The sequence below is a fragment of the Cydia pomonella genome, chromosome 18 (genome assembly GCF_033807575.1).
Source record: "Cydia pomonella isolate Wapato2018A chromosome 18, ilCydPomo1, whole genome shotgun sequence".
NCBI lineage: Eukaryota > Metazoa > Arthropoda > Insecta > Lepidoptera > Tortricidae > Cydia > Cydia pomonella.
The window spans coordinates 8619480-8634994 of NC_084720.1; the positions used below are offsets into that span (position 1 = coordinate 8619480).

The 15515-nt window shown below is 34.5% G+C and overlaps 1 protein-coding gene and 1 long non-coding RNA gene across 8 annotated transcripts in view; one reads left to right on the forward strand and one right to left on the reverse strand.

Annotated features, from left to right (window-relative positions):
- LOC133527369 (uncharacterized) overlaps window positions 1–15515 on the forward strand; it is a 274455-nt gene that overhangs the window by 224494 nt on the left and 34446 nt on the right. The window lies entirely within an intron of this gene.
- The window catches only part of LOC133527359 (high affinity cAMP-specific and IBMX-insensitive 3',5'-cyclic phosphodiesterase 8), a 311161-nt gene that overhangs the window by 134683 nt on the left and 160963 nt on the right, over window positions 1–15515 (reverse strand). The window contains exon 2 of one of the 7 annotated variants that reach the window (XM_061864315.1): window positions 2731–2905. The exons of 5 other annotated variants lie outside the window; for them this stretch is intronic. In XM_061864315.1, the coding sequence (XP_061720299.1) occupies window positions 2731–2812 (82 nt within the window). In that variant the 5' untranslated portion in view covers window positions 2813–2905. Of the gene's footprint in view, window positions 1–2730; window positions 3545–15515 lie in introns of those variants that run through there. One more of the 7 variants, XM_061864313.1, reaches the window with a different exon arrangement.

Sequence of the window (15515 nt, forward strand, 5' to 3'; positions counted from 1 at the left end):
GGGCTCTTATTATTGAAATTCTTAAAAATGTATTTGACAATTCAAAATCCCCAGGAAACTGCGCATATACATTATTAAAAGCTAAATCGACTGGAATTGTTACCTAAGAAAGTGGAGCCTTTTTAATAACAAAACCTCCGTGAGATATAGACATATTAAATAAATTGAAAACGGTACACTCGTTGGTACGGAGTGAAACATGTCGACCGTTTTTCGACTTAAAATACGTGAGTGACCCGTTTTTAATATATTTAATAAATTGGGCCCTTATTAATAAATTTCACGTTTTAATTCACATTAAACTTAATTGCTGAGCTTCTAATTTGGAATTGGAAGTAGACTCCATGGTAACATTGGCCGCTCAGTTTTATTAAAACATATGTAACCAATTGAATTAAGTACTTTCACATTGTGCGGTATGATCATATATTGATAAGGCACAGTCATAATTCACGAAAACATTAACTAAATATGTGATTAAAAATATTTCATTAATTAACCTAATTGATATTTATACAAATGGTATTAATATTAATCAGCAGATCTTGCTAATAAGCTAATTAACCTTCGTATATTGTGTTAATAGGATGGGAATGATACAAAATATCTACTTATACCTAATTACCTACCGACAGTACGAACTCAATGGAAATTATGCATCGCGGCAAATTCATTTGTTTTGCCCATTCAGATGCTAAATTCCACATATTTTATTGACAACGCGTGACATTACGATCGAAGCTTTATTTAGCGATATATAGCTGAAGTAGCGATATCCAGCACCAAGAGACTGACATTTGACTTATTGCCGCTCATTAGTCATAACATAGATTAACGTAGGAAGAAGAAATAAGGAAGGCCCATAGGTTCACTCAAACATGATATTGCTGATTTTTAGAAGTAATTTTTCATACTTTTAGCTTTTGTGCATATTTGTTAGAAAGTTTTAAAGTGCATTTCCGCATCAAATCGATACAGTCCCTCGAAAAAGGTCTCAAGTATGGAAGGTAGAGGCAAGGAACAGAATCTCCATATACCAAAAAGTGTCCGAAAAAAAAAACATAAATAGGCGGCGCTACAATACCTAGAATACTTGAGAAAAAAATCTAATCTAGACAGCGCACTTCACTCCGTCAATAATGCTTAAGTTCTTAGCTACTCTAGCGCTACTCTGAAGAGATTTGGACCTATTATTTATAGCTGACAGCTGGACACTTTTACAGCAGTTCTGCCTAAGGAAATTCTGTTCCTTGCCTCTACCTTCCATAGTCTCAAGGTTGCTAATTAAATTTATAGCAGCTCTATTGTGATCCAAAAAGCACTTTTTAAACACTCCGATGTCTGAACCTATTGTACCTTAACTCAAATATCATCTTTTAAACAGTGATAAATTCACAATTTGACACGAATGGAGTTGGTAGCGAACGTTATAATTTTTATTTAATCAGTCAAGCCAAGATTATAAATTCTTTTAAACTTTGTAAAACTAGTTCTAAAACAATAGGTACCGAAATTAGTTAAGAAAGAAAAAAATATATTTAAATACATTAGATGAAATTCCCGGAATGAAAGTTAGTTGGGGAAGTTGTGTGAATGGCGCCCCCAGCGATCACCTGACTTTTAGTATGAATGATTAATTGTTAGCAGCTTATAAAGATGGAAAAGTAACTTAAAGTTTAACAGTGTGAAAAATGTACGATTAAAATATCACTTTTTAATTTATTAATCGTAAATTTTTCTCATTCCTTGGCCAAAGAATCGGCATTGCCATTCAACGGGGGATTGTAGCCAGCATTATGGGCAGTTTTTATTTAATTCTTATTTATTTTATATGTCAAATTTTAGAAATTATAATTCTTGATTTTAAAGAGTAAGTTCCTATTCAAATTTGGTTAAAACTTAGAACTAGACTTTACTTTTAAGTGGATTTCTATAATAGACAAATATGTACGATTTTTTAATCTTCGAGAAAAGTACTCGTAGTGAGTGACCACCTTATGTAAAGCAACGCTAAAGTCCTATCAAGGTCTGATAATTCTTGTAATGTCCTAGTAAGGTCCTATTATATTGCATCTCCCGTCATTAGCTGTTTTGCCACGTTCCTTTTAAGTAATTATATCATTACAGCACAACAATTGCTCCAGTAGACGGTCTAGCACAGTCTAAATCCAAAAGTTAAATTATAAAGTTTTGAAATGAACTTAATTACTTTTTTTCGTAAATTTTTATCTTATTTCATACATGTTATACACCGTGTTTTTATTGAATTTCGTTAACTTAGGGGTATCGGTAAGTACGTTTAAGGAAACTAAATAGAACAGTTAATTAAAAAAAAAAATTTTTTTTTTTTTTTTTTACTATTTTTATTTTTATAAAAAGTAACTAGCGTTGTTGTAACACGGGCATTACATTTAACTCAACCAAACAATTGAAAACTATGACATATCAATGTCATTTCGAACGTCGATCGTCCGAGATAGTACTTACGTTTAGTAGCAAATGTATGAACTCGCACTAAACACTAATCAATAAGTAAACAGGCCCTAAGGCAAGTATACACGCTCGTAAGGGCCTTATAAGATAAAAATTAATGATTGATTATCTCCGAAATGGAGTTAATTAGAATATCGGTGTCTTTGAGAAAGTTACTTAATTTAAGCTCAGGAATGCACCCTCGAAATTAACGCAAAAAAACACGGTGTATAAATAAATAAATGTTAAAAAAAGCACCTGTCTCCGTATCATCGCTGCTCCTTCGTCGCATCAACCATCGCTGCACTATGTCGATGCTGGTCTCCTCACCAGCCAGCATTTTCAATTCACATATTCACATTCATTACACTTCATAAGTTTCACTTTCTATCATGCCAGTATTTTGGCAACTCGTTTCACATTACACCAACAACTTCAAAAACAGAACGGATAATGTTGAGTTAAATACATCACAGACTATTTTATGAATGCTGGCAGTTGGACAAATTACACGCGCGATAAAAAAACTTCTATATATGACAGCGTGCATTCGAGTATTGAATTAATTAAATGACGATCGTCAAGCGAGTGTAAACAGATTGACAAGGCAAGTTTAATATTGCCATTTCAAAATTTACTTTCACGGGATGTTTGACCTTAGCAGTCACGTATTAAGAGCTGTGTGTCATATCAGCGATAGGTAGGTTTGTTGTTATAGCGAGGAGTTTGTAGAGCGGCCGGTTAGGTAATGGTCGTCAAGTCGAGACAGTTGATCGAAGAAGGGGGGTGAATGTAGGACGAGCGTACGTCTGTGAGATCGCCGTGTGCTGGAAGCGACTGCTTGCGACACTGCTTTTTATGCATAATAGGCAAAAGGGGAATATGTGACGAGAGTTTAGAATCTCAGCAGATTCCGTTTAAAGTCGCGATTTCGGTTTTAGGTCATGTATTGATATGTTAGAAGTTGACATAGTGATAATTTGAATAAAAAAATACAAATATATGATTCATAAATGTAAATGTTAAACTTTATTTCGTCTGCAAACCAGTAAATAATTACTATAATTAGAAGTCGCAATATACTTCTATGTTTATTTAATTTATATTTTTTAGTACATTTATATCATATTGGCGTGCATTGATTGATGATACTAAAATTATTCAAAAGTTCAAACATATTTACGTATATGAATCAATATAGTAATATTTTAGTATTTACATTAGGTTTCAGCCTATGTAACATAAGATAGGTACTGTAGAAACAATGTTATTTTAATTTTGACTAAAACTGACTTAAGTATAATTTAATTTTTTCTTTGGCACAATAATAAGGCATTCCTAATGCCGAAAAAATGTTTTAAGTTTGAATACTGGGCCTACGGGACACTTCAAATTAAATACCTATGTAAATATCACATCATAGGTACTCTCTGGTAACCACATATTACGTTTTGGCATTTTTAATTATATGAGGATTTAATTCGTGCTTAAATTTTTTACTGTTTAGGAACATTGTGACTAGTGAAATAATACCTGCAAATTGTATCTCCTCGTCAAAATATTAGTGATATGATTACCTCTTGGTGGGATTCAATTGAAGTTATGAACTCATGATGATGTACTTACTCATCCTGATTCGATTGAAATTCTATAGTCATCACTTGAATTATTTCCATATAACTGTAGTACTTATTTCGTGCCTTCGTATCATGATACAAATAATTTAAGTCAGTACTAGCACAATCGGATTAAGACCAACCTCGAAATCTCTAGAACAGTCATGAAATTTGGTATGTATACAAATTAAAGGCCCCTTTTTCATGCCCACACCATTTGACATTTGGGGACCTCGAGGAATCGCAGCCATCTTGGAAAATGTGTACCATCCAGGAGAAATTCGCGTTTTACTCTAAATATTACATTCTTTTTGAAAATATAGTGTAAGGCAACATTAAAGCTTATTAAATTCTACACAAAAAAGTCCTGGATATCTTTGCGGAAAAAATACATCTTGTTATACAAAATACTTGCTGAATCTAAGTTTGACGCTTATACACTTTCAGGGGACATTCTCTTAATAGGATACTCGGAGGAATATGAATTCAACTATACATTTGTACGTGATCTACCCCAATATTCATATTTTACTCGATTGCGACTTAACCACAAAGTAGGGTTATGGGTTTAATTAAGTACTGATGATTCAGTACTTAGGATACTGGACAGATTTTTTAAATGACGTATCGGTAGATTCCTCTTTCCCTTCACAACTTGGTTACACTTGCTTTATTACAGAAAAATTAAACCAACCGCCTTGTGTGGGCTCCGAATATTAAATCATATTTTTTCTTCTAGCGCCTAAACTATTTAGCGGATTATAATAAAATAGACATCAGTAGATCCATAATTAGTACAAAAATGCTAAGCAATACAAAGTTACTAAAATTAACGGAGGTGAACATTTTAGGGCTAAATAATATGATTGCAAAACCAGATTTTAGGTCTTAAATGGGGTTCAAACAATAGTAACAGGAATCAAATTTCACACCTACAATTTCTGTGATCCCGGTTTGCGTGTCTTAAAATTTGAGCTTCGGGGACCAAGGGGATAAAACGGCATAGGAAAAAGTATTCGACTTATTTGTTTATTCTTTTTTTCTCTTTAGCCGTAGATTTACTATGAATATTGTGTAGGCGAAGTGAAAGCTTATTAAATTAAACACAATAAATGTATATAACACTATGTCCCTAAAATGAAGTCATCTCATAGAAACATGCCTCAGAAGAGTCAGAAGTCAAAAAGTTGTACTATTGACGTTTTATTCAAATAAAACTCGTAAGTAAAAGAGTAAAACGCGATTTTTTCCTAGATGGTACACATTTTCCATGGCTGCGATTCCTCAAGGTCCCCAAATGTCAAATGGTGTGGGCATGAAAAAGCGGCCTTTAATTTATATACATACCAAATTTCATGACTGTTCTAGAGATTTCGAGGTTGGTCATAATCCGATTGTGCTATACGGAGAGTTGGTTCGATTACTGTATGCACAGTAGGGATTGCTGAAAAGATGCTCTACAGCAACCCCAACTTTATTTGGCTTCCTATCCCAAACTAGACACATTTTTTTTCAAGTAAGTACAAATTAAGTACTAATTTTGTATTAAATCCTCGTGCTATAAAATATGCTAATACGCATGTGGGGTTGCCAAAGGCATGGCGTAAAATATCACTAACAATTTACAAACGGGAAACTTTTTAAGCTAATTTTATGGCTTAACTCATGTGTTTTTAGTCAATCGCGTGACATGTGTCGGAGAGCCTAGGTCTCCTTTTGCACGTTGGCCGCGCTTCTTATCGCCACTTATTAATTGTAAATGTTACAACAGTCTAACACTGTATCTTGTTATAAAAGTTGGTTTCTAAGCATCTAAAAACAAAATTTCAAAGCTACGTAGTTATGTATCGTATTTTACTTTTAACTCAGTATGTTAGTTACTTCTAGCGAGCTTAAATCGACAAACTTCCTTTTATGCATTATATCGAGGTGCGTTTGTCGTGACTTGTACCCAGACGCCATTTGCTAACGAACCGGCTGCTCGGTTCGATAGGCCATCGTATTGATTCTAGCCATATTGCCACTGCCGCCGACCAATGTTTGATTTGACGATCTGTTGTTGTATTTGATAGATCCTTATTTGAGTACGTCTTTGTGAACCCGAAGCTAATATTTCGTAGAAGTATTATAATATTTATAGGAAGACGTATAGTTCAAAGGGGCTGTCATAAAGAAAGCCTCAGATCAGACGTTTATTTTCACCTTCATCACGGGTACTCTCCACTTTACTATTCTCTGGGGTGTTATAACGTTTACCTACCGATCGGAGCCAAGTCTAACGTTGAAGTAAACCAGCTTAAGTGTGCTCACAGATAGTTGGAATCTCATAGTCTGAGGTAACTGTACGCTATCGTTGACGTTTGGGACTTGACGTTTCGTTTTTGGCCACAAAGAGATTGTTGTTTGTAGTCCAATTGATAACCTTTAAAAAAGTGAATTACTTATTTAAAAACGCACGGGTAGTACGAAAAACCTGTCCAGTTAGAAATATATCTGCACTTGTTCAGATAGACTTCGCGATTAATTAATAACTAATACGAGGTTTAGCCCCGTTTGAAAACAAAATGTTCAAAAATCGTGAAAGTGTAAGGCAATACAGGGTTACATTACTTAGTAATCAGCTGTACTCAGTGTGTCGTATGAATAATAAGAATACACGGTCTGGACTGTCATTCTAGTCTTTCTCCGTCTCCCATTGGTTTGTTCAACAATTCGACTAACTAGCGTTTGGGATTATGGAAATTTACGGCCTGATATAAGGCCGCTCGTAAGACATAATACAACCCTTCGTGAGCTGTAATCAAGTGGCGCTTGGCTCTTCGCATGACAAGTCGGGCTCCCCATTAATAATTGCCCACACCAATGGTTCCTCTTAATTACACAGCCAGTAATGCCCCCACCCTTTAATTAGTTTGCTGTTGTCGTGATGAATGCCTTAGTCAAGGAATGCGTACCTACCTATCGGTATTCCAAAGCTTATGTAACGACCAAATTGCTTCATATAATATTCAAAATGTCTAGATTTACCGATCATGCATATTTCAAATTCCATTAGAAACCAAAATATATTAGAAAATAGGGGAGGGTTGAAATTTAGAAAAAAAATGTGCTTTTAGTGCACTTATATCAATGCAATATTATAAACGGATTTTTCATTATGATACAATTCATCCTGTGATCCGATTTACGATTCACCTCGGTCTACCCTATAAGTACGTGATGCATAGTATCGAATGCATGTTAATACGCTTTCCAACTGCATTGTGGAAGTAGACCTAATTAAATACTATTATGAAATGAAAACTAGTTAAACCTAAAAATTTACTTGAGTAAAGAAAATAACAAGGAAAAATAAAAATATACTTACCTACAAATTAATAATAAACCCAATTACATAGAGAACACCCCGTCCAATAAGTCGGCCTGCGGCATGGACCCCATGACACTGCGGCGTTACCTCTCTGTATCGCAAAGGAGATGCGTTGAGAGAGGTACGCGCCAGTCCTGGGGTCCCCTGTTGTGTCGACCAGCCGTGCCGACAATGCCCTCATGAATGCTTTCATGTCGGCTGACCAGGGACCCAAAGTCTCAACCGCGAGCGCTGCAAACTCATAGTCGTTGAGTAAGGCCGAGTATTTGCGGCGCTTGAGCATCTGGGCCTGGTCAGCCGCAGCGCCGATTTTGATTTTGTTGTATTATGACTTAATCTAAACCGTAATTGATACGAGTATAACGCTTATTTTTACATAATAAAGGCTTATTGTACAGTCGAGGAAATTGATTCTTTAGCAGTTAACGTGTCACGTTACAATAGACAGCTCTTACCATAAGTATGAACAGCCAAATTTACTTGAACCGCAAGTTGCTAAAGAATCAATTTCCGCGACCGTATATGGATTTTGCTATGTTATACAGTAATATAACGTATAATATTTTATAGATTCAAAAACATTATTTTTTAAACGGGGTTGCAGTTCCAACCTAGCTCAATTTTCTGGGAGTCGTATATTTCAATTGAGACCTATTATAGGTAGGTCTGTATATTCTGACTAATTAGAACAAATGTGTTTTAGAGTATGTAATAATTATGGCAGTGTATATTAGACGAAGAGCAAATATACCCATTAACCATTATACCAAGACGTTAAAATTTATTCCGGGTTTTTTTTAGTATCACAAACTTGTAGTTTGGTCTGATTGGGAATCGCCTTGAGCAAGATACTTACATGAAAAATGCGATGGGGACCCTTAAACCGACCCTCAGTTTAGTAAGCCTGAGGCGATCCCTTTTCAACATCGAGAAATTACATAAGAAAATATGTTAGAGACACATTTACCGATACGACCTTCAAACCATCAAGAAAAGAGCGTACTCCCATCTTAAAAGCCGGCAACGCAGTTACAACCCCTCTGGTGTTGCAGGTGTCCATGAACGGTGGTATCGCTTACCATCAGGTGATCCGTCTGCTCGTTTGCCTCCTCTACCATAAAAATAAATTAGTTTATAAGTTCGTAACTGTCCATGTCCAACAATGCTTTGATACGAATTAGGTAGGATTTATTTAGATTGCCTGTATATACTAGCTACCCGCCCCGGTTTCGCATGGGTTAGGTACATAAAACCTTAACAAATTATAAACCTTCGTCAAGAATCACTCTATTGATAGCTGAAAACCGCATGAAAATCCATTCTGTAGTTTTTGAGTTTATCGGGAACATACATACATACAGACGCGGCAGGGGACTTTGTTTTATAAGGTGTTGTGATAACTTCTGTGTAGGTAAGATAGGCATGACATTCTTTGATTCATTCAAGTCATACTAGCGCAAAAGTACGTCCAAATGAATATAAATATAGCAAAATGTACGTAAATGTAACGTAAATATTTACAAATGTTAACTATTGCCAATAAATCAATATTATAAGACAATTTTGACACAGATCGACCTCCCACCGTAAGCTCAATCGTTAGTAAACACTTTATTGTACGATAAAAAAGAAATATTGATTACCTCAGAGAGAACATGATTGTGTAGAACAAAGGCGAACTTAACCCTAAGCGGGACCTCTTCCAGTTAATAGTGCTGGTGTTCTGGGTACTAGACTATACATATTATAGTTATATATCAATACGTATATACATATATGCATCCATAACTCAGGAACATATATTTGTGGTAACACACAAAAATAAATGCCCTTACCAAGATTCGAACCAGGAACCTCCTGCTTCGTAGGCAGGCTAATCCAGCACACATAAGCAAAAAAAAAAATATTGCGCAAAATAAAGTAACTAAACACAACAGTAAAAAAAGCGGCCAAGTGCGAGTCGGACTCGCGCATGAAGGGTTCCGTACAATTTAAGACGTATTAAAAAAAATCTTACTAGATCTTGTTCAACATTTTACCACTTTGGACACACATTTTACCACTTTGGAAGTGTCTCTCGCGCAAACTATTCAGTTTAGAAAAAAATGATAATAGGAACCTAAATATCATTTTTGAAGACCTATCCATAGATACCTTACACGTATATGTTTGATGAAAAAAAAATTTTTTTAATTTTATGACGTATTAAAAAAAAAAACTACTCACTAGATCTCGTTCAAAACAATTTTCGGTGGAAGTTTGCATGGTAATGTATATCATATATTTTTTTTAGATTTTTCATTCTGTTATTTTAGAAGTTACAGGGGGGGGGGGGACACACTTTTTTTCACTTTGGAAGGTTCTCTCGCGCAAACTATTCAGTTTAGAAAAAAATGATATTAGAAACATTAATATCATTTTTGAAGACCTATCCATAGATACCCCACACGTATGGGTATGATGAAAAACAATATTTTTTTTTTAATTTCATGACGTATTAAAAAAACTACTTACTAGATCTGGTTCAAACCAATTTTCGTTGGAAGTTTGCATGGTAATGTATATCATATATTTTTTTTAGATTTTTCATTCCGTTATTTTAGAAGTTACAGGGGGGGGGACACACTTTTTTTCACTTTGGAAGTGTCTCTCGCGCAAACTATTCAGTTTAGAAAAAAATGATATTAGAAACCTAAATATCATTTTTGAAGACCTATCCTTAGATACCCCACACGTATGGGTTTGATGAAAAAAAAATTTTTTTTTAATTTTTATGACGTATTAAAAAAAAACTACTTACTAGATCTCGTTCGAACCAATTTTCGGTGGAAGTTTGCATGGCAATGTATATCATATATTTTTTTTAGATTTTTCATTCTGTTATTTTAGAAGTTACAGGGGGGGGGACACACTTTTTTTCACTTTGGAAGGTTCTCTCGCGCAAACTATTCAGTTTAGAAAAAAATGATATTAGAAACATTAATATCATTTTTGAAGACCTATCCATAGATACCCCACACGTATGGGTATGATGAAAAAAAAATTTTTTTTTAAATTTCATGACGTATTAAAAAAAAACTACTTACTAGATCTCGTTCAAACCAATTTTCGGTGGAAGTTTACATAGCAATGTATATCATATATTTTTTTTAGATTTTTCATTCTGTTATTTTAGAAGTTACGGGGGGGGGGACACACATTTTACCACTTTGGAAGTGTCTCTCGCGCAAACTATTAATTTTAGAAAAAAATGATATTAGAAACCTCAATATCATTTTTGAAGACCTATCCATAGATACCCCACACGTATGGGTTTGATGAAAAAAGATTTTTTGAGTTTCAGTTCTAAGTATGGGGAACCCCCAAAATTTATTGTTTTTTTTCTATTTTTTTGTAAACATCCTAATGCGGTTCATAGAATACATCTACTTACCAAGTTTGAACAGTATAGCTCGTATAGTTTCGGAAAAAAGTGGCTGTGACAGAATCGGACAGACAGACGGACATGACGAATCTATAAGGGTTCCGTTTTTTGCCATTAGGCTACGGAACCCTAAAAAGTAGGTACATACGTACGAAAGTGTATATATTTAAATCATAAAGGTATATTTTTTCCTATAATAATTAGGTTACTGTTTATTTATCGTAAACGGGCTAATTTAAAATGCAGGAATGGGATTTATGTATTTATTTATCAATCGTTTTGTAAGAACCTCCATGGCAGTTACGCTGTATTTGTGATTAGTGTATGTAAGTACCTACAATCCCACCCAGATATCTCTGCAAAATGTACAGCAAAGTGAATTTTGCTGTACTTGAATCAAATATCTAAATTGTGATATATAATGACGGATCATGTGACGCGTTGGTTGATAAAAGCGCGGTGGCACGGTGGTCGGTGGTGGGAGCTTAGAACATTTTATACTATACATTTATTGCAGTTCAAGTCGATAATATGGGTGATATATTGGATACCTAAGCGGAAACAGTTGAACGGATTGAGATGAAAGGCACATATGTATTTAGATCAACTGGAACCAGAAGATACAGCTTGTAAGCCATACTATATATCGTTTAATGTATCGTTCAGGGCCTATTGATAGTTTTAATATATGTGTGTACATGTGGAATATATTTGTAACTTAAATGCAATTTGAACGATTTATTTAATGGAGCTCTATAATAAGTCTTGCTTTAGCTGTCATAAAAACTTATTTAAGATAAACCATAACCTGCAATGACCGCAGGTATTTTAAAAGAAAAGACTGAAGCCAACGTTAATAAACGAAATATATAAAATACCCATAAAGTACCTACAATACAGTGATCCATAAGCTCATACCGATCGAGCTGCCTCTTGAGCCAAGATGAAGTTTCGGTCTTGACCCGAATTATTTTTTGTCTGGGGATTCGCACCCTACAAAATGTAGCGAAACAATAAAAACTTTATACTGATGAGAATAAATACAGTTTTCATTTGTTATATTATAACTCAAAACAAACTATATTGAAGTGAAATTAACATCCAATAACTGGAGTCAAAAATAAATAACTTTCAAGACACGAATAAGTAAACCTTAATAACAAAATATTCTGTTTTTAAAATATCAATGTAATCAGCTCTCAGAGCTACCATTCAATATATTGTGTCATAAACATCAATTTCTCATACAAAATGCATTGACATGACAGGTAGGTCTTAAGAATTGACTTCAATGCGGCGGTATGTAACAATAGTCGATATTGTAGGAAAATTTGTAAACATGATTGACAATAAACTATCAATGACTGCAGTGCGACAAGGTGACCGCGACATTCAACATATAAAAGCGACAGCTGTCAATCTGTATGACATACTTTTGTCAAAATTTATTAGTGTTTATGCGCTTCAGCCAGGATAATGGATAAAAGTAAAAATACATTGCATTATGTGGAAGCGTCTTGAAGGTTGAGATGTCGGAGTTTCACTACGATGTTTTTATTTTTAATTATTTAAGAGGGAAGAATAGCTTTGCGATCCTAACGAAATAACGGTACTTTTTCTATGAAATTCCATTCCGGGAGAAAACGTTTTTCAATAACTAAATCTTAACAAATCACTTTGATTTTCAAGTCGATCGTTTCAGAATAATATATTCTAGGTTTATAGGTCTCGCTTTTTTGAAATTTCTATTTTTGATTTACTAATTTTGAAAAAAGGAAACCTATAAACCTAGTTTTTCGCGGTGAGCCGGGATGGTTTTTCACACGCGTCAGTACCTCACAACACATTCCTCGCAACATATTTCTCGCACACATATTTCCCTTGTTTTGCATGCTATCTCGCTACGCTGAGCTGTTTCCACTAGAGCGGCGCTGAGCGAGGATAGTTTCTATTGGTTCATGACAAGCGTCAACCACATCCCTTGCTACGTATCTTTGCACATCTCTGGTGGAAACGCAGCCTCGACTTTCACCCAGAAACAGTATTGGCTGAGACCCATCGCAGCTTTTATGCTAAGTTTTTTTTGCATACTTTGTTAGCTTCGAGCCCATCGTTATGTATTTTTAGTACATAATTCTTTTAAATTAAACGGTACAAAATAAGAAAATCTGCTGTTTCACTATGCTCCTGCTTGATAATATAACGCATAACAATTTCATTCTCCTTGTGCGACGAATTTAATTAAAACTGTATTCATAAATTATTACTGTTCATAATAATTTCTAAAAGATGAATAATATGCCGAGATGTTGGATAAGATGTACACGAAGAGTACTCACTTTAAAAGGCTTTAAAGGCTACCCCGAAAAAGAGAAAAGGCAGAGAGTGCCCCCCATAGCTACGTTGTGGATAACCGTATCTAAAGACTTGGCACGGGCTCAGCTAGACATTCAGACAACGCAGGATACGCGATACTCGGCCCGATTCGAACTTTTAAGGGGCCCACTGATTAACAGCCCGCCGGACGGTATCGGCCTATCAGTAAAAGTTGACAGTTCCAAACAACGGACAGGCTGATACAGTCCGGCGGACTGTTAATCAGTGGGCTCCTTAAGATACGTAAAAAAATTCCTAAAGACACGATATGGATTGGATATGTCAGTGTCAAAAGTCACTGTTGACACTGAAATACCGAGGGAAGAAGAAGATTCATATATTTATTATCGTTTTTAAAACTTGTAAATTACATTAGGGTTAGTATTAGTATTAGTATTAGAGAAAAAAATCCTAAAGACACGATATGGATTGGATATGTCAGTGTCAAAAGTCACTTTTGACACTGAAATACCGAGGGAAGAAGAAGATTCATATATTTATTATCGTTTTTAAAACTTGTAAATTACATTAGGGTTAGTATTAGTATTAGTATTAGAGAAAAAATTCCTAAAGACACGATATGGATTGGATATGTCAGTGTCAAAAGTCACTTTTGACACTGAAATACCGAGGGAAGAAGAAGATTCATATATTTATTATCGTTTTTAAAACTTGTAAATTACATTAGGGTTAGTATTAGTATTAGTATTAGAGAAAAAATTCCTAAAGACACGATATGGATTGGATATGTCAGTGTCAAAAGTCACTGTTGACACTGAAATACCGAGGGAAGAAGAAGATTCATATATTTATTATCGGTTTTAAAACTTGTAAATTACATTAGTATTAGAACGATTGTATTAGTTCATGCTTAAGTTTAATATAACATTGTGGGAAACTTGATACCGCTGACCTCGCCATTGTGTTTCACCTTAGACTTGTATATCATATCATTCAGTATATTACGCGCGTGACTGCTTTTGTCTGATAATACCGTGATCTCTGACTTTTACGGTGTAATCTTATATACTAATGCTTCCATAATGAATAATGGAGCCGAGATCTCATTTGATGGTCAAATACATATTTCGAAGGGATTCGAGACAAAAGGATATATAAAGATCTTTATTATGCCAAGCTTCATAAGTTCTCAAGACTAGATATTTTCAAATTATTTAAAGTTATAATGTGCTGCTGGAAGGGATTCAAAGAAAAATACGCGAAGAGATATCCTTTTACCTACCCTATGCGGCAAGTTTCTCAAGATTAGCTATGTTTTCTGGTTATTTTATTTACGTTAACAGATATTGGAATTTTCTTAAACACTAATAAGGTACTATGCACATACGAAGTCCAGCACGTTAAAAAATACAAAAGCCATAAGAGACATAAAACTAATTTTATTGATTACCGCTATCTAGCGCAACATTTCAAATTCACCATTTTACACTAGGCAACCCGTAATAACCGTCGTGGAACATGAAATAAAACCAATAAAATAAAAAGTATAAAATCTTTAGTCAAACTCGGGAGGAAATCTGCTTATTTCCTTTCTCAAATAAACTGACGATTTCCATCGAATGTCGTACACATATGTAGCGAGTTCGTATCAATATAAATCTTCAATCAAATAGGAATCTGTTAAGTCGAGATCCAATGCCGAATCCAATTTGTGTGGTGGCATGCCCGACAAAACTTAATCACTTATATAAAACCAACAATAATATTTTCTCTTTTTTATGTTTTACTATGTTTAGTTTGGCATGCATTGAGTTAAAATTTTGTATAAACTTATTTATAAATGCGTAGATAATAGTAGGTGTTTATACAATTGTGTTATAATAGAGAGCTTTTCAGTCGAGTACCGTTTTTAGGCAACGAAGCTCGCTGAGTTGCCTAAGTAAGGTACGCGATTGAAAAGCTTGATTATATCACCATTATATTCAATACTTTTTCTACAAGTCATCTAAAATAATACTTTTGTTACTATAAAACCTAAAAAATTAATAAAAATTGGTAAGTATCTCAGTAGACAAAAATGTAGTACAAAAAACATAAATACGCGATTATTTGTCGCCCGTTTAATCTTTTCTATGGGAGCGCGGCGGCACGTGATTGGTTGATTTTTTTATAGTTGGCTACACCGTATGGAAATAAATATTTTAGTTGAGTTAGGAGCCCATACACGAACAGTACGCGATTATAGTTTGGTATACGAAATCTTAATTCAAACGTTACAGTCGACAAGTAGAAAATT